Source organism: Achroia grisella, unplaced genomic scaffold, assembly GCF_030625045.1.
Source record: "Achroia grisella isolate CSIRO2021 unplaced genomic scaffold, CSIRO_AGI_Agris_v1 utg483, whole genome shotgun sequence".
In the NCBI taxonomy this organism is placed as follows: Eukaryota; Metazoa; Arthropoda; class Insecta; order Lepidoptera; family Pyralidae; genus Achroia; species Achroia grisella.
The window spans coordinates 1,624,330-1,649,504 of NW_026712886.1; the positions used below are offsets into that span (position 1 = coordinate 1,624,330).

Consider the following 25,175-nt stretch of genomic DNA (forward strand, 5'->3'; position numbering starts at 1 on the left):
CCTAAGGGGATAAATTAACGCGAGCGAAGCCGCGGGCAAAAGCTAGTATTCCAATAAACTGCTGAATATATTTGAATAATTTATCTAAAAAGTATATACATGAACTTGACGCACAAGATGTAGAATGTTTTTGGTAAAGGAATTGTTTTTTAACAGTTATGTTTACTGCTATAACGTCAGGCCGTTGATCTCCTTGTAAGTAAATAAATAGTAACGAAATGAAGTATCAGGCCATTTCGACCGGGATCCTCAAGTCCTAATTTTTTTTTAATAATGTAATGGTACACCCACCTGCGCTAACGGTTTACGCTGGCGGTTTTTTTTTCGGACTACTCTAATGCTGTTGGCCGTAGCTGGCCTTTACAGCTTCACCGGACGTTATGGGGCGAGTGCAGATGGCACTCCAAATCCGCGGAAGGACTTATGGAGCGGCTGAAGGCCAACTCCTGCCCGACGGATACGACTTTAGTCTGAGGGCACCACTAGGGGTTCGAACCTCGGCTCAGGTCGTCGTAATTTCGATCCCCGTTTGAATTGGACGGGGGATCGATCAGAGGGGCGCCCGGGGGCGCCGGTGTGGAGCGCCCGGGCGCGCGCAGGCGCCCGGTTGAATGCGCGATATTGTGTGTTTGAGGTCGTCGTCTTCGCCGGCGAGGACGGTGTCGTGTGTGTGTGTAAAAGTGTGGTCGGGGTGGCCGCTGGCGGGGCACCAGTGGAGGATAAGATGAACATGAGGTCAGGTCAGTTAGCCCATCATGACAAATTCATCTAGAATTTATCACGATGGTTTCCAGGGGGAACCGCGTGAAGGTCAACCTAATATGGTACATTGCTAGCAATGGGAGATTCTAGTTCCCAATACTAACAACACCCCCCCCCCCCCTAGTCCTATTGTAAGGACTACACACACACGCCATCTAGTCCCAAGCTAAGCAGAGTTATTACACAGGTTAGATGTTACAGGTACTAATCAACCGATATAAATACATAGATGTTATTTTAATGTAAATACATACATTATATAGATAGAAAAAATCCAGACCATTACAAACAATTTAATATATGAATTAACACGTCTCTGTATTGCGTAAGGAATCGAACCAGCGACCATTGGAATAAAAGAGGTGTGCTATACCGCTAGACTATTAAGGCCGTAAAATAATTTTTTTTTTGTCCTCAGGACTTGGATTGAGTTTAAAAAGTATTGTCACGGGCGTTAAGTATTTCTCCAATATCCGCGTTACTAACCTATCTAAATATATAACTCAAAGGCGACTGACTGACATAGTGATCTATCAACGCACAGCCCAAACCACTGGACCTATCGCGCTGTAATTTGGTATGCAGGTAGATGTTATGACGTACACTAAGAGAGAATTTTGATTAATTCTACCCCCAAGGTGATAAAATCCCCTATTTTGAAGAAACTTTGTATGAAACTTTGTCAATTTTAAACCGATCGGGCTGAGACTTTGCATGCATAAAGCTACTATGACGTATGCATCCCCTAAGAAAAGATTTTAATAAATTCCAAGGGAATAAATTAACGCGATCGAATACGCGGGCAAAAGCTTATATACGTATTCATATACATGTATAGATTACTTTGTTTATCATATTAATTACATAAAAAATACATTACAAAATGTAGTCTTATAAATATGAGCAATCCTATATAGACAATCTAAAGTATGTCCATTTTCACTATATCTCATTGCGTCCTGTCGCAGATGCTAAAGTTTTTATGTATTTTTTTTCTTTAAAATTTAGAGGCTCATACACATTAAAAGTACATGCCAGTCCTAGTTATGTACCCTAAAACTAATAGTAATACTAATCTTGCAAATTGCCTTATCACACACAAATATCTGATGCAAAACTGAACATAAATTTAATTCCCGAAACTGTGGGACTTTCGTACACACTAAAAGCGCATGTCAGTCCCATTTTACCCTAAAACTAATAGCTACATCACATCACCAGTGAGCAAATTGCCTTATCCGCACTATCTTATTACTTTTTATAATTTGTCATTTATCACACACAAATATCTGATGCAGAACTGAAGATAAGTTTAATTCCCGAAACTGACCTTATTTTGGGTTTAATAATAATAATAAAACACTTTATTGTGTACACATAAAACAATAACAAAATACAGTAAATAGTAAAATAATAACAAATGGCGGTCTTATCGCTAAATGCTATCTCTTACTGACAACCTAGAAGAGAGGACTTATGTACATAGAATAGGGTAGGTGGCATACATAAGACACTATTTATTATACTACTAGATATACATACTTACATTAGGGATAAATATATAAACTTACATATATACATACAACAACTTAAACTAAGACAAAACCAGGACGCAACGAGTAGTAACACGAGACAGAGCTAGCGTGCGACAGCAAACGACGTACGTTGCTTTATAGTAAAAACGTGGACATAAAAGTCGCTAATGTTACAGTCCCTACTTTTATCAGCATTACTAAACTATTTCTGAATTAGAACGCGTTTGATGTCCATGCATCGTTCACGGAAATTCTTTTTAAATAATTCTGCTTTATAACATTGTAATTAGGTTGAATATAATGCGAGTTATTAACACACCGTTATATGAACATAGAATTGAACGAGAATTTCAATTATTCGATATTTACAATAAAATACCAGAGTCTGTTATAAATCTGCCTGAAAAAAGATTTAAATGTCAAATAAAACAGTTCCTTTACAAAAAAGCTTACTATAAAATTGAAGAATTCGTTAACGATAATAATGTGTTTATAAAAAAACTTTAATTCCATAGCACTGACAATATTATCTAATTACACTAATAATGAGTGCGTAGCGATTTCTATGTTGATTATCGCATGCCTCTTACTTGTTATACTGTAATAATTTATATAAACAAACATCTATTAAAAAGAGCAACACACAAGTTTCTTGCTCATTCTTCTTGTGATGAATCTGCATTCCGAATGAGTGGTAGAATCAAAATATGACTATTCAAAAGTGCCTGTAATGAGTTTATTTGAATAAAGATTATTTCTATTTCTATTTCGAATTTTGAATATTACACGAGAATTCAAAATATGAGAATATAAATACTTGAAGCAAAAATCAATCAAAATATGACTATTCAAAAGTGCCTGTAATGAGTTTATTTGAATAAAGATTATTTCTATTTCTATTTCGAATTTCGAATATTACACGAGAATTCAAAATATGTGTACCGTCCCAATCATAAATTGTGCATTTTTTATTCGCTTACCGCGCGTAATGTTTGGAGCGGTCACAATCGTAAGTTGGTTTGCGCGGTGAACCCACGCATGCACTTGGCTTAACATTCGCGCGGTCTGTCGTCTCGCAAATCGTGATATTACCGAATAACCAGGATAAATCCAGGAGAATACTCTTCGAAGCATCTCGTTGAAATTAAGGTGGAACCAGAACGTCGCACAAGACTCCATCCAAGTAAGTGCACGTATCCTTCTTATTAATTGTGATCGCTCCTGCAGTGATACCAGAGTGTGGCAGACGATCGAATTCCACCGCCTCACGGTGCAAAACAACGTTCAGTTAGTACATATATGTATACACCCCTGTTGTTCAGTCTGCTACATCTCTTTTTGGTGCCGAAACCCGGGATAATCGTCGGTCGAATTAAAACCCGACCAAACGAAAGTTCATAGTTCAGATCAGCTGTATAAGTTATATTGCACTGGGACGTTACATATTTCAATTAAACATAGAATTATATACATATATATATATGTATATATTTACTAAATACAATTATTTATAAATCGTTAAATATCATTAAATTTCATTATACGAATTTGGTATCCATTATTCCTAAAATAAGTGGGTATACGGACGCTGTTGTAACTCTCTGTTTGCCATTGTAATGAGTAGGTTTGGTTTGAAGAATTAACTAATAGTTTCACCTGGTTTTGTCATATCGATATTTTATGTTTTTGTAAAATCATAAAAACAAGCTTATTCATATTGATGTTTTTATAAATAGAATTCGGCTTGCATAAACATTAAATATAAAATTCCCAATCTGGTTATTATCACAAAATCGTTATATTTAACAATTGTGTGGAATCATATATTTAAACAATCTTATATTTAATCGGTGTTTATATATTAGTATCGGTTCACGTAATTGTTGAATGTAAACTATCGAATGATATCGTAATAATTTTTCTTATAATAAAATTATATATCCTATACAAACAAGACAGACAAATTCTTAATTGTATTAGTAGTGACAAATGTAATCATTACTAATAGGAATATTTATTATATTTCTTATGCACCTTTCGTAATAGTGAGAAGTAATAAAAACATTTTTTTTCTCTGGCATAACATTTAACTATCCTATAATAGTAAAACATTTGTAAGGTTTTACATTTGTTATTAATTTCACGGTAACAGTTATCGCGACGTACATATAATTTAGTCGTTCCGTTAAAGAGAGTTGTTTACGTGATAATTTAGGTCATCATACGTTCTATTCATTACTACCCTCAAAATTATTTGTTTTTTTTTTTTGTTTGAATATTCTCGAACATTACTTGTGAGCTGTTATCTATTCGTTTCCATTAGTTTATAAATAGAAATAAATCTTTTCTTTGTTAAAGATGTCGCTCACTACTAAACGTAAACTTAGCCTGTCAAAACGAACTAAATCGAAACATGACGAATATACAACTCGTGATTTGCCTTCCTTGCGACGTAAACGAACTATTGCATTTAACCGTTTATCTAAAGCATTACAAATAGGTAATGACGCGAAGTTGGATGCAACAAAGTTAGATCTATTTTTATCGTATTGTGATGAATTACAAAAAATTACTACCGATTTCGAAAATGCGCATCTTCTTATTTTAGAATTACAGGATGATCCTGAGTCGGATGATGAGGGTGTCCGTGAAAGTTTTGATGATATCTATTTTAACATTTTGGCTTTGCAACGCAATTATACAAATTCAAATTTACCGTCGAAATCGGAGCAAAAGACCTCTTCTCATATAAAACTTCCAAAAATTTCATTAAGAACGTACTCAGGACATATAAAGGAGTGGGCTGAATATATCGATATTTTTAATTCATTAATTAATGATTGTCCGTCTTTAAATAATTTGGAAAAATTCCATTACTTAAGATCATCCCTTTCAGGCGAAGCTTTAGCGTTAATACGTTCGTACCCGGTAACCGGTGAATATTATCACGATGCATATAGCGCACTCGTTAATCGTTACAAAAATAAGCGTGACTTAGCATTTACATGTTGGCGCGAAATTTTAAATGTTGAATTTAAAATTAATAATGTTAAAGATTTTCGTCGGTCGCTGGATATGATTGATGAAAACTTGAATATATTAAAACAAGTGAATTTGCCAGTTCAACAGTGGGATTTTATTCTTATTTACCATTTGTTGTCAAAACTTGACACAAAGATGCGTCGTGAGTTCGAAGAAAAATATTCGAATATCGAAATTCCTTCTTATAAATTAGTTAGTGAATTTTTGCATTCTAAGTGTGAAGCGCATAGTCGTGATACACATTTTACCGAACAGAAGCCACATTCAAATTCTCGTGACTTGTCGAATGTTCATGCCGGTACTCATACAAGGCGCATGAACGTTTCGCATACACTCGTAGCAACTAATGAGTCTAAAACCGGTATGGTTACTGGTGCATCGTCGAGTGTCGTTAGATCAGTGTCGTCTAGTTGTCCATTTTGTAGTCAATCACATTCAATTGGTTCATGTAAATCGTTTCTCGAAAAATCAGTAGATGAAAGAATGGCAATTGTAAACGAGAAAAGGTGGTGTTATAACTGTTTGAAATCGTCGCATCAGTTGAAAACTTGTAATTCTGTATTCACATGTCAAAAATGTAAGCGTAGACATCATACATTGTTACATAGGGAAGTAACAAATTCCAGTAACACTTCATCACTGTTAACACAAAATTCAAGTGTTAACACAACTGTCTTGTTAGCAACAGCTCTTGTAACGGTAAAGGACAGTTTCGGGAATAACAATACTTTTCGAGCATTGTTTGACACCGGCAGTCAAAATAATTTTATTACTGAAGAAGCAGTAAATCGTTTAAATCTTAATGTGCTTTCTTCTTGTTCTTCAATAAGCGGCTTGGGTGACGTGTCAGCTTCCATCAGTGGTTTAGTGCGTGGTATCGTAGGAAGCTTATCGACAAATAATACAAACGTATCATTTGAACTTGACATGCACGTCATTCCTAAGATCTGTGGTGACCAACCAATCGCGAGATTGAATACTTCTGGTTGGTCACATATCAAATCGTTAGATTTAGCGGACCCTGGGTTTGATGTACCCGGACCCGTGGATCTGTTGCTCGGTGCAGATATTTTTGCGGATTCGTTACTTACAGAACGACTTAAGGGCGGTCCATCACAACCACCTGCATTTAATTCAGTATTTGGTTGGCTATTACTAGGAAAGACTTCATTATCAGGTTCGTCATTGGTTGCGCTGCAATCAAAGATCCAATATGATGATCTTACAAAATTAGTGGAGAAGTTCTGGGAAATCGATAACGTTCCTCAAGCTAATTCATTTACCCCAGATGACATTCTTTGCGAGAAGGAATATATCGCAACTACACATCGGAATGAGCACGGTCGTTATGTGGTACACTTACCGTTCAAAAATTCTTGTGAACCCGTGTTCTCGGGATCTCGTGATATTGCTGAGAGGCGGTTTTATGCTCTTGAACGTAGATTATCGCGTGACCCTGATTTAAAGCGTCAATACGTTGAATTTATGTTTGACTATCTTCAGAGTGGTCATATGTCATTGGTACCCACTTCAGAAAAGCGTCGCGGAAAATATTATATCCCGCATCACTGTGTTGTACGGCCTGACAGTCCCACCACCCAATTGCGTGTGGTATTTGATGCCTCCGCAAAGGATAATCTTGGTCAGTCATTAAATGATACACTGCTAATTGGACCAAAATGTCAAACTGATATCACGAAAGTTCTTTTACGTTTTCGAGAACACGCTATTGTCTTTATGGCGGACATACGCCAAATGTACAGGCAGATTGTTATTAGTCCAACACATCGGGACTACCAGCGCATCTTGTGGCGTTCAGATTCACGACAACCGGTATCAGAGTACAAACTGAACACCGTTACTTACGGTGTTTCATCGGCTCCCTTTCTCGCCTGTCGAACTCTTCAGCAGCTCGCATGCGATGAGGGTGACACATTACCTTTAGCAAAAAGGGCGATTACATACGATATCTATGTCGATGATATTGTTACTGGTGCTAACAATATGATCGAAGCCCGACATGTGAAGTCACAAGTTGTTGAATTACTCAAGTCTGGGCACTTCGAGTTAAGAAAATGGGCTAGTAACAAACCTGAGCTACTGGACGATGTACTGACTGAGCATTGCCTGGTTGAAGCTAAATCGTTTACTGATGAACAACCATGTACACTGAAGGTTCTCGGACTGAAATGGGATCCATCCCATGATGTATTCGTCTTTCATGTAAAACCTCTTGATAAAATGTGCACTAAACGATCAATTCTGAGTGAGGTTAGTCGGGTGTTTGATCCTTTGGGATTTCTTTCCCCGTTGACGATTCACACCAAAATTTTAATTCAACAACTTTGGGTGGCTGGCATAGGTTGGGATGAAACACCACCGGATGACATAGTTCGCACATGGAATGACTATATTCAGCAATTACCATCGATTCAAAATTTATTCGTGCCTCGTCGGTGTACTATCGATCACGCCGTGTCATATGAACTTCACGGATTTTGTGATAGCTCAGAAAAGGCTTATGGTGCTGTGATCTATTTGCGTGTTACTGATAGTAGCGATCGTGTACACACGTTTTTTGTATGCTCCAAGGCTCGCGTAGCTCCTTTAAAGAAGCTCAGCTTACCACGTCTAGAATTATGTGCGGCAGTATTATTGGTGAATTTGCTCAAATTCGTGGAAGAGGCATATGCTCCGCGTATTAATTTCTCTGTCACTCTATGGAGTGATTCGACTGTCGTTCTCTCTTGGCTTAGATCACATTCATCAAAGTGGCCCATCATCATCCTCCTCATTATCATATTATGGACATAAGGCCCCACAACAACTTTTGTTGCAAACCGAGTTAGTCACATACAAGGCATTGCAACGATTGAACGGTGGCGTCATGTTCCTACAAATGATAACCCTGCAGATATTTGTTCGCGAGGACAGCTTCCTCGACAACTTATTAACAATTCGTTATGGTGGGCGGGGCCCACGTGGTTATGTAAACCACACACCGAGTGGCCATCAACCCCTGTATTTGTTAAGGAAACAAATGACAGTACGGTGCTTTCAGAAGTTAGGCGAACCGCGACTCTGTTAACTCAACAGATGGCACATCCTAATCTCGATCCTTTTTTTGAGGATTTACTCAATAGCGATCTCTCGCTGGATGCAATAGTCGATAAGGTAGGCTTCACTATATTACGAAAATCTGAATTTTCTTCGGATTCAGTCTTGACTAGTGAAGAACGGTACAAATCACTTTATATTCTAGTAAAATACGTTCAAACTTTATCATTTCCTACTGAACTAGAAAGAATACGTTCTGGTCAATCATTACCAAAGTCGTTTCGTAAACTCAATGTATTTATCGATGACCAGGATGTACTCAGGGTGGGCGGCAGGATCTCTCGTTCTGGGCTCGAGTATGAACAAAAGCATCCGGCGTTATTATCATCGAATAATCCCTTCACATCTAAATTAATACAATCGGTTCATTTGAGCAACTGTCATTGTGGCGTAAATACTACACAATATTTAATACTGCAACAATTTTGGATTATATCGGCTAAGCGCGTTATAAGACGATGTTTATCCAAATGTCTTAATTGTTATCGACTCCAACCTAAACCGTTACAACCGTTTATGAGCGACCTTCCAAAATATCGTGTAAATGAAGTAAAACCTTTCTCTATTGTAGGAGTAGATTATGCTGGTCCGTTTCGTATTAAAACTGGACCATATCGTGGTGCTAAAATAGACAAGGCTTATCTTTGTTTATTTGTATGCTTAGCCACTAAGGCTGTACATTTAGAGACCGTTTCCAGTCTTTCTACAGACGGATTTATTGCTGCTTTACGTCGTTTCGTTGCTCGGAGAGGCAGATGTTCCACAATACACGCAGATTGTGGTACAAACTTTATCGGTGCTCGTAATCAACTCGTGTCCCTCACTAAAATCGCGTCTGAGACAGAACGGATCGAATTTAAATTTAACCCACCCTCTGCACCTCATTTCGGAGGTGTATGGGAAATTCAAATACGAGCTGCAAAAACGCATTTATATCGAGTTGTAGGTGATCAGGTGTTGACATTCGAGGAACTAGCTACACTTTTTAGTCAAATTGAAGCAGTCCTGAACTCGCGGCCTTTGTATCCTATGAGTTCAGATCCCAATGATTACCAAGTCTTAACACCAGGACATTTTTTAACTCTGGAACCATTGACATCTGTTCCAGATGTGGATGTAACTCACCTTAATGTCAACAGGCTAGATCGCTGGCAACTGATTCAGTCGTTCCAACGATCGTTTTGGAATCGATGGAGAAACGAATATCTCCACTCGTTAAATTTGCGAGCTAAATGGACAAAAGAGTCGAAGCCATTAGAATTAAACTCAATGGTCATTATCAAAGATGATAATCATCCACCTTTACATTGGCAAATAGGGAGAGTTGTAGAATTACACCCTGGACCAGATGGTCTGGTTCGCGTGGCTACCGTACGAACAGATAAGGATAATTTGATCAAGAGACCTTTGGTCAAATTATGCCCATTACCCAATGAACCGTTTTAATATTTATTATTTATATTTAGCCATCGTAGTTTTACATCGTAGGTATAGTATAGCATTAGTGAGTAGTTCATCTGTATTTCTAATAATAGCTTTTTTTTTTTATTAGTATCGTTTATGTGCAAATTTTTATTTAAAGAAATGCCTATCGGATTTCGGTGGGCGGAATTATGTACCGTCCCAATCATAAATTGTGCATTTTTTATTCGCTTACCGCGCGTAATGTTTGGAGCGGTCACAATCGTAAGTTGGTTTGCGCGGTGAACCCACGCATGCACTTGGCTTAACATTCGCGCGGTCTGTCGTCTCGTGATATTACCGAATAACCAGGATAAATCCAGGAGAATACTCTTCGAAGCATCTCGTTGAAATTAAGGTGGAACCAGAACGTCGCACAAGACTCCATCCAAGTAAGTGCACGTATCCTTCTTATTAATTGTGATCGCTCCTGCAGTGATACCAGAGTGTGGCAGACGATCGAATTCCACCGCCTCACGGTGTCTGCTACAATATGAGAATATAAATACTTGAAGCAAAAATCAATCAAAATATGACTATTCAAAAGTGCCTGTAATGAGTTTATTTGAATAAAGATTATTTCTATTTCTATTTCGAATTTCGAATATTACACGAGAATTCAAAATATGAGAATATAAATACTTGAAGCTTTAAAAATCAATCAAAATATGACTATTCAAAAGTGCCTGTAATGAGTTTATTTGAATAAAGATTATTTCTATTTCTATTTCGAATTTCGAATATTACACGAGAATTCAAAATATGAGAATATAAATACTTGAAGCAAAAATCAATCAAAATATGACTATTCAAAAGTGCCTGTAATGAGTTTATTTGAATAAAGATTATTTCTATTTCGAATTTCGAATATTACACGAGAATTCAAACTATGAGAATATAAATACTTGAAGCAAAAACCTATTTTTAAAAAAATACCTCGGAAAACTCTTTGTACATTTTTATATATTTATTTTTCTATAATTTTAAATGTGTCTTCTTTATAGAATTGGCATGTTTTTATGTTTCTTTTGCCTTGCTACTGTTTGTGCTCGTATCTTCATTATAAGAATTTACCATGTTCTATCCATCGTTTGATTTATATCACACATACAGTCCATTCATTCTATCACCCACAGCTGAGTATGAAGTTACGCATTTTTTGAAAATTATATATTGTATGTATTAATATATGTATGTATTAATTATATATTATTATAATATCATGTATTTGACACACACAAACATATATACTCTTTTCATATATCCTTCTATCATCAACCCTAATTTTTTATTAGCAATTTTAGTTTATATGGTTCAACAACGTTAACGGAGTCAGCTAGTATATATATACACCCCTGTTGTTCAGACTTTCATAGGCTACGGTTACTGTTTACCATCAGTTGGGCCGTATGCCTGTTTACCACCTATGTGGTATAAAAAATATATAAAATAATAATATACAGATATTATTATTTTAGTATAAAGAATATATAAAATAATATTATATAGATATTATTATTTTATATATTTTTTATACCCCATAGGTGGTAAACAGGCATACGGCCCAACTGATGGTAACTCCTATAAACTACATACTTGACAGAATTTAATAATATTCAAAATACGAATACAAAACGTGAACATGTATTTTTACAAAGTTCAAAATTTGAATATGAGTTATCAACCCAGTATTACAACTAATAGTAATTTCAAAATTCAAAATTCGAATGAGTTATCAATCATAAGGATGGTTGATTGAAAAATTTAATATTCGAAATTTAAAAATTATTACAAACAATAGTGGCCAGTCTACCTGATTTATTTAGTTTGTTATCAGTGTTTACCATTACTGGAGAATTAGTTAAATTTAAATATGAACAAAGTAGTATTATTACTACAAGGTTATTACGGCTGATTTACGACATTAATCCGAAACAAAAAACTTAGTAATTGACCAAGTTGCACGTGTTATAACCATAAAATGACCAAAGACTTATAATACTGCCTACTGGAGTTCAAGTGAAGTTATATAGCCTATAAAGATAGCGAGATAACAGGGCTATTACAATGTAACACTAATAAAATTATATTACAATAGATAAGGACCTCTGTCCGGATATCCGGGGTGTGGGCCTCATTAGTAGATGAGATACAATATCATTAGTAGAATTTCTAAACCATTTATTAATTTATCTAACACCAACACTACACAACTAGCTTTTGCCCGCGACTTCGTTCGCGTTAATTTCAAATCAAAATCTTTTCTTAGGGGATGCCTACATCATAGCTTTATGCATGCAAAGTCTCAGCACGATCGGTTTAAAATTGACAAAGTTTCATACAAACTTTCATCCCCTATTTTATCCCCTAGGGGGTAGAATTAATCAAAATCCTTTATTAGCGGATGCCTACGTCATAACATCTACCTGCATGCTACATTTCAGCCCGATCCGTCCAATGGTTTGGGCTGTGCGTTGATAGATCGATATCGCGTCGATAGTTGAGTCAGTAACAGGTGAGAGAGTATATATATATATATATATATCTGATCAAATACTTAAAAAACCTTGACACACAGATTATTATATATTATAGATTATAAATAACTAGCTGTTCTAATGATGATAATGATATATTTATTTGTATATATATATATAGTGTTTTTTTTTATATTTTGTTGCATTTTGTTTACCTTTTATTATATTTGCACCGCTAACAAATATTCTCTGCACCACCTATGGTTCATCATCATCATCATCATCCCAGCCCGGAAGACGTCCACTGCTGGACCTATGGTTGCCTGGTAGAAAATGCCGCATGGTGTTAAGTCCGCCAAATGGACTTGTACTATATTTTGTATTGTGAGCATTGAAGTTAAATAAATAAATAATAAATATAATCCTTACTTAATATTATAAATGCGAAAGTAACTCTGTCTGTCTGTCTGTCTCGCTTTCACGCCAAAACTAATGAACCGATTTCAATGAAATTTGGTACACAGATGTTAGACAGTCTGAGATAGGACATAGGCTACTTTTTAATGCGAAAAAAGGGTTGTAAGAGGTTGAAAGTGGGGATGAAAGATTGTATGGAAGAATCGTCATTTTTGAAGCTAAAAGCTTGAAACTTATTTTTAAGGTTGTTGATTAAATATTAATAAATATGAAATTCAAAGTTTGTAAAAATGTTACCCTTAAAATAAAATAGTGGATGAAGTTTTTTACATCAGAATAACGTATAGGCCATAATTTAAAAAGATAATATTTTATATTTATATACATACATAACTTAATAAACTGAGCGATATATATAATGATAAGAGTGATTCAGACGAAGTCGCGCGGGTCAGCTAGTATAATATAATATAATATAATATAATATCTCAGGACAATTCACACAACGCCATCTAATCCCAAGCTAAGCAGAGCTTGTGTTATGGATACTAGACAACTGACATAAATACATGGATACATTTTTTGTTGTAAATAAATACATATTATACATATAAAACACCCAGACCGATACAAATAATCATACTCATGAATACAAATGTTTGAACCATGCAAGGAATCGAACCCACGCCCATCGGATAATAAAGCGGTGCGCTAAACCACTAAACCACCGAGGCTGTAGTAAATAGTAAAAAATAATAGCAAGATTCGTAAATAACATAACAAAATGATGTTTTAATTAGTGCCTGGAAAGGTAAGCCAAGCCAAGGCAAAATCAATGATCACCTCGCAGAATAATTCGCCGAAACAAAACCGTACTCCTCAATGTTACACGATACAAATTAATAATACAGATTATAAACGATTATAATTATTTATTGGAATTTCGGGACCAATCCACTGGTTGCAAAGTCCCGGGAAAGTTATTTGGTGTTAAATTAATTACGCAATGTAACAGGTCACGTGGAAGGGTTCTGTGTCAGATATACGCATAACTTTCAATTATTATTACAAATATATAATAAAACTATATACTTTATTAAATCGATCCCCGTACAGTTTAAACGGAGATCGAAATTACGACTGCCTGAACCGAGGTTCGAACTCTTAGCAGTGGCCTCAGACTAAGTCGTATCCGTCAGGCGGGAGTTGGCCTTCAGCCGCTCCATAAGTCCTTCCGCGGGTTTGGAGTGCCATCTGCACTCGCCCTCTATCGTCTGGTGAAGCTGTAAAGGCCAGCTGCGACCAACAGCACTAAAAAAGTCCGAAACAAAAACTTTTTGAAATTTCAGGCATTTTCATTTATCTGTAATAATAAATTCAAATTTTCAAATTCAAATTATCTTTATTCATTTGGGTCTATTATATGCTCTTATGATAATATTATAAAGAGGTAAAAGGTGTGTTTGTTTGTTCGGGGTAACCTCCGGTACTAATCCGATTTGTAAAATTATTTCACCATTAGAATGGCTACATAATATCACGCTACGACCCATAAGAGTGGAGCAAGAATGAAAAATGTGGCAAAGAATATTTATTTTGAGTACTTCTGCTGCGTGTGATGCTTTCGTTAAAGTTCCAGCAATAACTAGTCCACCAAGGACGAATGTTTTATCATGAGAGAATCGAACTGGTGACCATCTGAAATAAGACTGACTAAACCAATATACCAATATGCCGTCATCGCCGTATAAGAAGGTATATTCTATACATATAAGATCAATAGATACAAATACATAAAACAAGTTTGTTATTAGTAGTTAGTATCAGAAAGTAAATTGCTACCGTATAGGTTATCGTAAAAAAGTATCGAATCCATTCAAAGCCCTGTTTATACGGTAACCATCCCTTAATCATCCCTTCGATGGGTTCATCCCCTCATAAACAAACAAAATAATAAACGGAAGCTATTACAATATCGGTGCAATTTATGGGCTTTGCTCTGTTTTCTGCAACGGAAATAGGGTCGTCAAATTAACTACATGTTGCACGCGACTTCATTTGCTTTATTTCTAGATAATTTAGTAATAAAAAATATGTTTTGTTATATATTATTGTTCATTCTCCATCATGGTCTGTAATTGCATTCGGACTTCGAAGTTTACATATATAATAATAATAATAATCACTCTACATCACGCTTCCAAAAGCTGCCATTTTAAATACCTGTCGAATTGTCCGAAAATTTCCCGAAAAAAAGGACATAACACCAGTTACACAATAAGTACATACACGCACACACTCACACATACACACACACACTGCACTTACTTGGTTTTGGCCCGTAAGTGTGGAAATAAAACCAGCAAAAGCTGAGAGAATGCGACACCCCTCCGATCGATCCCCCATCCAATTCAAACGAGGATCGAAATTACGACGGCCTGAGCCGAGGTTCGAACCGCTAGTGGTGCCCTCAGACTAAAGTCGTATCCGTCAGGCAGGAGCTAGCCTTCAGGCGCGCCATAAGACCTTCCGCGAGTTTGGAGTGCAATCTGCACTCGCCCCTAACGTCCGGTGAAGCTGTAAATGCCAGCTGCGGCCAACAGCATCAGATTAGTCCGATAAAAAAAAAAAAGAATGCGACAATAGCGTAAATAATAATAATAATAATAATCTTTATTTGTCTCAAACAAAAACAATACAGTTGTTGCCCATCATCATCCTCCTCATTATCATCAGGCCACTTCAGTCCACTGCTGGACATAGGCCTCACCCAAGGCACGCCACTGCGCATATGCGCCAATGCCCATACAATAATAAAATTTAAAAGTAATGAAGGAGACAAAACGGCCTATAACTCAGTGGGGGCGGTCTATAACAAAGTTCAGGAGCCGGTGGTGAGACACCTCTGGATAAAGTCCGCATTACATTAGAGGTTCCTTCACTTCTATCGTGGAAAAAATGAGAGAAAGTCGCTCACGCTGGTATGATCATATCCAAAATCGCGAAGACGACTATGTGTTTAAAAAAATGCTCAAGATACCAACTCCACCGGAGGTAGGGACAGGTAGCACTTGGCGGAACAATATTAAGAAGCAGATGGACCGGGACAACCTTATACAGACAACCCAGAACAAAGTTCTCTGGCGCAGATGACCAGATGATGATGATGGGAGACCCGACCCCAGATAAACTGGGAACATGGTCTGGACACAGAGAGAAAGAGTTTTTAAGTTCAGGAGTCAACAGAATATCAGTACTGCACCTCGTAGCTTCATGCTAAGTTTCTTTCACCTTTGCGGCACTTAAAAGAGTTTTTAAGTTCAGGAGTCAACAGAATATCAGTACTGCGTCTCGTAGCTTCATGCTAAGTTTCTTTCACCTTTGCGGCACTTAAAAGAGTTTTTAAGTTCAGGAGTCAACAGAATATCAGTACTGCATCTCGTAGCTTCATGCTAAGTTTCACCCTTGCGGCACTTCCATATCTTGTATTTGTGCATTTGATTTTACAGTGCCTCACGTTACTAGAGGATTCGATATATGACCGGGTGCGGGAATTTTCGGGATTAAATTTTCTATTACCAATACAATCCCGGGATCGTAATTGGTTATATACAGATAATCCCGAAATCTCGGGATTATAAAAATCGACCGTGATTGATTCCTCTACTCATGTATCACTACTTCCCGATACTAACAATCCCCTCCCCCTTCGTGTGTTGTATTGTGCATCTGAGTGTGTATATTAGAGATTTAAAACAATTACGCAAAGCTGGCATCCCTATAAAATCCGATTTTTTCGTAGGCCGCAACCCTACAGTCGGTGAGGTATGAAATTTTTTATTTAAATTAATACCGGGCTATTTGTTTACGGATTCTTATATTACAACATGAATTTATTTCGTACGCACAATTATTTATATCCCGTGACTTTTGTTAACCAAGCTGATATTTTTTTTACTAACTGGCCTACTAAGGTTAGTGACTGACACATATACAACTGCACTATTTGCTATTTTTTATTATGTGTGGTGTGACAAGAATGGATAAGATAAAGAATGAATACATTAGAGGAAGTATGAAAGTGGCACCGGTGTCAGAGAGGTTGAAGAGTAATCGTCTATCATGGTATGGACATGTAATGCGTAGGAAAGAGGATAATATTTTAAGAAAGGTGTTACATATGTAAGGGTTCACATCGATATCGTCGAAAAATCTGATATTTTATATTAAAAGAAGGTAGTTTCATTATTACTCGGTATCGTTAAACTAGTTGCATATAACCCCCACTCATATCTTCTCTGTATAAAAGGAGGGTTTTTGTAGGCCGCGGCATTCGGTCTTTGAGCACAGGATGTGCTGGTTGTATTTTAATTGCTAAAGTGAATTGTGTTAGAGACATAGTTAAATTAATGTTATATAGTTGTTATTTTATTATAATACATACTTTTACTAGTACATAGAGTTGATATATCTAACATATATGAATGTGGATGGTTATAAGGGCAGAGGAAGGCCGAGAAAGAGATGGATGGACTGTGTGAAAGATGATATGGTAAGAAAGGAAGTAAATAACGCGATGACTGCGAACAGGGATGAATGGAAGCGAAAAACATATTACGACGACCACAAATAAATGGGATAAGGAAGAAGCAGATGATGATGATTTGCTATTTTTTATCAAATTTCGAACTGACCCCGCGCGGGGTCAGCTAATATATTCTATGGGGGAAGGGGATTGTTAGTAATGTGGACTCATGACCCCATTGCTAGCAATGCTAGCGTGCCCCATTGCTAGCGTGGAATCCAGTCATAAATAAATTCAAGCAAAGTTCAGTAGCATCAATAGTCAATAAGTGTACGGATACCGTGAGTACTGTGTGTCGCGAACTTTCGTTAAACAATCTAGTGACGTCAGATCAAGAAAAAACTGCTGTCACCTATCTACATTGACATCGCTGTTACTCCAGTCAGCTCGTGACCACGGCTAGTGTAACCTAGTCGAAATGTCGAGAGAGGTAAATACCTTTATTTGACATAAAATTATTCGTGTTAAAACCCGATTAATAATTTAAATAAAGCAATCTACCATGTCAGGTTGACCTCCACGCGGTTCCCCTGGAAACCATCGTGATAAATTCCTGGTGAATTTGTCACGATGGACTGACCTGACCGCAAACCGTTAGCGCAGGCGGGTGCATCATTCCATTATCATCCACTAAAAAAAATATGTTTTATGACCGAGTTTATTTAAAGACGTTGTACGATATACATGCGTATTTAACGCACTATTACTATTACTATTCTATAACGCCCTCGTATTCGGTTCGGGTTGAAATTCGACCTGGTGTGTTATAACCATCACAACGCACTTCATTGGTCAGCAATTACTGTCTTACGAGGAGCTTACCACTGTCGTCACTCAAATTGAGTGTTCACTAAATTCTCGCCCACTAACAGTGATAAGTTCTGATCCCGCAGAACCCTCGGTTTTAACACTGAGTCTTTTTTTACACACCGCTCGACTGTTTTCTCTAACTTTTAATACTACTCTACGGGTGCTGCTTGTAGGGACTGGTCTGCTCTAATCACTATGACTGATTTCCTCTTATTAATTGTTTAACTAATTGGTTATATATTCAATATGTTTTCTTTTTGAGTATTTAATTGAATTAGTGCTAATTGGTGGTTTGTATTCACACACTTAAACTTAAAAATGTAAAGTAATAATAAAATTATTTAAAAGAGCAACACGCAAGTTTCTTGCTCGTTCTTCTTTCTTCTTCTTTCTACAGCTTTCCGAACGAGCGGTAGATTAAAAAAAATGTAATGACTATTCAAAAGTGCTTCAATGTAAGTTTATTTGAATAAATGATTTTCTATTCTATTCTATTCTATTAATATTGTAATATACTGGAAAAGGCTTCTGTCATATGGCTAATGCTAGTTCAGAAGCCAGGACTACACATAAATACTGAAAGGATTGATATTGTACCTATTATATAAATAATATTGTAACGATCCTTCTGGTTTAAGATTATTTTTATTACTATTGGTATATGTGCTTGTGTGTGTATTGGTATATATAGGTGCTCCCTCAAATATGGTTGAGTACAATGATGGCTGGCTCATACGTCATACTCGTGAACAGGTGCTGCTTGTGGGGACTGGTCTGTTTAGGTTGTGAACACTGATTAAATTTTTTATTCTTTGTGATAGCATATGCTGGTGGTCACTCTATTCTCCCAAATTAGAATTTTAATAACTGTAGTTATCATAAACATGTTCCACTATTATTTGAAAAAAATACGAGCTGAGTTTCTTGTCAGTTCTTCTCATCTCGATATCATTCCGAACCGACGGTAGATTTGACATATCATAAGAGTCTGTAATAGACCTACATGAATAAAGATATTTTGAATTTGAATTTTGAATTTGAATATTTTATTTTCTCAGCTTTTATTTTGCTGAGCTTTTACGCTTTGCTATTATTGTATTGTTTGTATTAATTTTTTATTGTGTGTGCTGAGGTTACAAATAAAATATTTATATACAGATAGATAGATAAATGCTTTATCTATATGTATATATATAATAATAATAATCTCAGGACAATTCACACAGCGCCATCTAGATCCAAGTTAAGCTAGCTAAAGCTTGTGTTATGGGTACTAATCAACTGATGTATATACATAGTTTTTTTTTGTAAATACATACATATTATATACATGCCATAGACAATACCCAGGCCCACACAAACAATCATACTCATTAATACAAATGTTTGTGCCGTGCGAGGAATCCAACCCGCGACCATCGGTCGTGATGCGGTGTGCTAGACCGCTAGACTACCGAGGTCGTATATATCTATAGATATGTTATAATATAAATAAATCAGATGTTTATTAAATAAATAAGATTTTTTTATACCGCTATTACCAAAAGGTGAAACAATCTACACAAGTGGCTCGTCCCCGTATAATTAAACTTTGAAATGGCGGAGCCAAGTTATACAGGATGTTCCCTTAAGTTATAGAACATCTATAGGGTAAACTCGCACATTTCTGAAACTGTAAAATCCGTCAGTCTCATGAAATATTCGTCATGACGAGGGTACAGTCATATGCTCACAATAAACACGGGCTTGTTTGATTCGGATGTTGTGATACTTTCCTAAGATAATATCAATAACAGAGTATTGCTATCGACTCTACTTTGGTTAAAAGAAAATAAATATTCAAAAACGTCTGTATGTCCCTTTGTTACAATTTCATGACAGGACTGAACTGATTTTCAATTTGACCTTTAATGTGGCCTTTTGTAAACCTTATGTCAACAATTGTGTTTTTATGAAATTAATCTAAAAAATCTTAATTAGTCTGATATAATCAGTCAAACTCACTGATTAGTAAATAATTATTTGGCAATTCAATACTCACTGATCAATGTATAATCAATTTTGTAATATTTGTACGTTATTTGAATAAATAATAAAGGATTATGTCGTAATAATACATCTATATTTATGAACATGTAATTGTGTGTTATTAGTAACAATCAAATCTATCTATATGTATATCTATCTATCTACCTATCTATCTACCTATCTATCTATATATCTATCTATCTATTTATATATCTATTTATCTATCTATCTATCTATATATCTATCTATCTATCTATCTTATATATAAAATTCTCGTGTCACAGTTTTCGTTCCCATACTCCTCCGAAACAGCTTGACCGATTCTCATGAAATTTTGTGAGAGTATTGAGTAGGTCTGAGAATCGGCCAACATCTTCTTTTCATCCCCCTAAATGTTAGGGGTAGTCCAACTCTATTTTTTTTTTTATTTTAAGGCAAAACAACGTTTGCCGGGACATCTAGTCTATCTATCTTTTAGCACGCCGCTTTATTTCCAATAGTTACAAGTTTGACTCCCACAGTACACACACCTGTATTCATAAGTATTGATCTTTATATCGGTCTGGGTATTTTCTACGTATATTAGGTACGTATTTACAAAAATCTATGTATTTATACTAGCTGTCTAGTACCTACAACACAAGCTGTGCTTATCTTGGCACTGGATGATGCTGTGTGAATTGTCCTCAGATATTATTATTACATATTAGCTGTTCCCGCGACTTTGTCTGCGTTGAATTATATTTTATTTTTCTAAGATAAAAGATTTTTTCTATAGTAAAAGTAGCCAAAGTTACTCCTGATTACATCAGTTAACTGCCAAAAAAAGTCCCGTCAAAATCGGTACAGCCATTTCAGAGATTAGCCGGAACAAACAAACCGACAGACAGACAGACAAAAATTGTAAAAATTCTTACATTGGTGTATGTACCGTATTTATATTCATATGCATGTAGTAAAAAGCGTTTATTTCAATATTACAAACAGTAATATTGAATTTTATTTATATGTGTAGATTACATACGTGCCGATCATACGTCTGTCTGTCTAACAAGAGCTGTGTAAGTAATACTGCTGAAGGCTATACTTTCATCAATGGGCGCAGAGAATGAGATCAAAGGCAAGTTCCACAGCACAAACACCGCGCGTCAGTCACAAACAAACCCATCTTATATTTTATTCATCCCCCCGTTTCCAATATCTTACCGTTGGGACGCTGGATTACTGATTTTTGCGTGGGTTACATAAGGAGTATGCTTAATACCAATAATCTTATTTCAATCTGATGATATGGAGAGATTTAATTGTATACATACACATATATATAAATGATAGCCTATATGGTCTATGAAAGATATAGCCGCGATGGTCTTGCGGTTTAGCACACTGCTTTAATTTCAATGGTTGCGGGTTTGATGCATCGCACGGTACAATTCCAGCTGCGTCACCCTCAATGTCACAATACTCATAGTTCGTATGTAGTCGATAATCTACTATATCTCAAAGGTGACAACAACAAATAAAAAAAATCTATTCTATTAGATAACTGACAATGCCTCGGAATATAGTGGTATTGCTATATTTTATTATTAATATAACACACGTGCCGATCATACGTCTGTCTGTCTAACAAGAGCTGTGTAAGTAATACTGCTGAAGGCTATACTTTCATCAATGGGCGCAGAGAATAAGATCAAAGGCAAGTTCCACAGCACAAACACCGCGCGTCGGTCACAAACAGACCCATCTTATATTTTATTCATCCCCCCGTTTCCAATATCTTACCGTTGGGACGCTGGATTACTGATTTTTGCGTGGGTTACGTAAGGAGTATGCTTAATACCAATAATCTTATTTCAAACTAGCTGTTCCGCGACTTCGTCCGCGTGGAATTTAACTTTATTTTTCTAAAATAAAAGTAGCTTAAGTTACTCCTTATTACATCAGATACCTGCCAAAAAAAGTCCCGTCAAAATCGATCCAGCCAATTTCAGAGATTAGCCGGAACAAACAGTGCTAACCATCTGGCCATCATATTTCATATTTCATATTACTTTATTCACAAATGTAACAAATCTCGTTACACAACAGCATGTCAATAGTAATTACATTTTTAAGATAATTATGTCACAATTACAATTTTAAGTATTCAAAATAATAAATTAAATAATATACAACATGACACGAAAATGTCATAATTGTACATTGGAATTCAGATATTCCGTCACATTGTAAAAAGGATGTTGCTCGAAATATGATTTTATTTTGTTCTTAAATTCTGTTGATGTTAATTGCATTGTTTTATTTGATAGTTTATTGTACATTTTTATTTTTAAGTAAATACCTTGTTTTATTGTTTTTGCAAGTCGTAATCTTGGTAATTCTAATTTATGTCCATTTCGTGTCATGTAATTATGGTTATCCGCCTTTTTACGCAGTGCTTTACTCTTTTCGTGTATTCAGTATCATCATTTAGTATCATCCTTAAAAATAAATACGTTAACAAGTATTAAGCGAAGCCGGGGCGTGTTGCCAGTCAGCTAACAAATCGCTGTGTACAAGTATGTGTTTGGAAAGTGTATTAGTACCGTAGAGTGACAGATATATAGATTACCCTCAATGGATTATGACGTAGGTAATATAAAAAGTTGCGAAATATGATTGACAGTGACACGGTAGGTGGAATGATCGTGAAACGTAAAGTGACGTAATATTGTGCATAATAAATGAGACGCCGGGTTTTGGAGAATATTTTTGGACAGGTTACGTTGGTAGTATCGTTTTTATTTGTGACTGGCTGTTCCCGCGACTACGTCCGCGTGGAATTTAGCGTAGATACGTGCGAACGTAGCCTAAGTTACTCCTTATTATATCAGCTAACTGCCAAAAAATGTCCCGTCAAAATCGGTCCAGCCATTTAAGAGATTAGTTGGAACAAACAAACAGACAGACAAAAATTGTAAAAAATCATTTTTGGTGTATGTACCGTATGTATTGATATGCATGTAGTAAAAAACGGTTATTTCAATATTACAAACAGACACTCCAATTTAATTTATATGTATAGATTATTTTCATTCGTATTTTAGCATGGTTGGAGTTAAAATCCATAATCATTATTTATTCATTTGCAATCCATAATGTCACAATAAAGGATAACTGATTAGGTTTCTAAGTTGAAGGACCTTATTTCATTACATAGTATAAAACAAATTCGCTGTCTGTCCCTATGTATGCTTAAATCTTTAAAACTACGCAACGGATTTGAAGCGATTTTTTTAATAGATAGAGTGATTCTAAACGAAGGTTTATATATATAATACATTGCACCGGTGCGAAACCGGGGCGAGTCGCTAGTTATAATATAAATGCAATAGTAACTCTATCGGTCTATTGCGCTTCCGCGCCAAAACAACTAACCCAATTTAAATGAAATTTGGTACACAGATAGTCTAGACCCTGGAAAAGGACATTGGCCATATACATAGAAAACACCCAGACCGATACAAACAATTTAAATGAATACAAATGTCTTGGCAATACACAACGGATATAGTCTAGACCCTGGAACCAGCAGGGTCATCAATACATATATAAAACAAGGCAGAAGCACGCACACAATCTTTTAATATCTGTATATATAAAATTTAATTCAAAAATTAACTCTCAAATAGGCAATAATAAAAATATACAAATGTACTGTTTTCAATTACTAATGTGCAGACGCAATCGAACGGGACAGTCCTTTTTATAAACGGATGTCCCCGAAAAGCGGTGTCCCGTTTTCGGTAACGGTGCGAAATTTTGGGTAAACCGGTTGTTAGTTGTTGGTAATTACATATATAAAAAAATGGCAGAAGAGTGTCACTTACTTAAATACTTCTTAAAAAGTCAAATTTGTTCCTCCGATAAATATATATATAAACATTTATTTTTATCAGATAAATATAAACTATCTATGAATAAACAAAATGTTTAATTATATAGGATATATAATAAAAATAGGTATAAAAAAGAGTTTTTTCATTGGCTGTCTGTTAATTTGTCCCATTTTGAGTCGAAGTGAGTTTTCAATTACCCACCGACTGGAGGCAGACATTTCTCGTGTACGTGTTAAGAAACACACGAGTTATGACTGAAAGTTAATTGTCGTAAAACCAAACATTGAGACTCTGCAGATGAACAATCTCCAAATTGTACGGATGTTATAATTTAGATAGATAGATAGAATATAATTCAAATTCAAATTCAAAAATCATTTATTCATGTAGGACATTTTAGCCGCTTATGAACGTCAAGTTGTTACATTATAATTTGATTTTTTCCCTACCATTCAGTTCGGTATATAGATCCAATTGAGAAGAACTGGCAAGAAACTCAATTGAATTACTTTTTTTAAAAAGCCAGTTTATTTACAATGTATAGGTATTTATATAGGTGTCTATGTTTAACATTAACAACATACAGTAAAGAAGAGGCACAAACAATATGTCAAAGGACATATATATCGTTACAATAAGGCGGCCTTATCGCTGAAAGCAATTTTCAAGGCAACCTTAGGGAAACGGATTGAGATATCCAAACAGGAGAGAACTAAAAAAAGCAACAAATATATAATGATGATGAAGGAAATAATATGTTGACTTAATTTTTTAAAATGCAAAAATTAACCTCTCAAATATAGGCTTCACAAGTATTAAAATAAAAGATAAATATAGAAATGATTATAAGTGTTGGAATATATTAAAAAGCCGCATTTTCTATATATTTAGCCGATGTAAATAGAATAATCGTATACTAATTTAGATACACTTATAAAATACATACATAAATAAATATATATATTTAACCGCGACTTCGTGAAATTATTAATTTTTCTAAAATAAAAAGCCTTCTTATATAATTTATCAATAAATCGGTCCTTCAAAATACACAACAGGT

General features: G+C 35.6%; 2 protein-coding genes across 2 annotated transcripts; both read left to right on the top strand.

The window, feature by feature from the left end:
- The first annotated feature begins 4,655 nt into the window (after positions 1-4,655).
- On the top strand, positions 4,656-8,153 carry LOC131845752 (uncharacterized). The gene has a single exon (XM_059194843.1). The coding sequence runs from the start codon at positions 4,656-4,658 to the stop codon at positions 8,151-8,153; it is 3,498 nt and encodes a 1,165-aa protein (XP_059050826.1).
- Positions 8,154-8,435: 282 nt separating this feature from the next.
- Positions 8,436-9,902, top strand: LOC131845753 (uncharacterized). The gene has a single exon (XM_059194844.1). The coding sequence runs from the start codon at positions 8,436-8,438 to the stop codon at positions 9,900-9,902; it is 1,467 nt and encodes a 488-aa protein (XP_059050827.1).
- The last annotated feature ends 15,273 nt before the right edge of the window (positions 9,903-25,175 follow it).

Excerpts from the sequence above, each read along its gene's own strand:
- LOC131845752 (XM_059194843.1), top strand. The coding sequence starts at position 4,656 with ATGTCGCTCACTACTAAACGTAAACTTAGCCTGTCAAAACGAACTAAA.
- LOC131845753 (XM_059194844.1), top strand. The coding sequence starts at position 8,436 with ATGGCACATCCTAATCTCGATCCTTTTTTTGAGGATTTACTCAATAGC.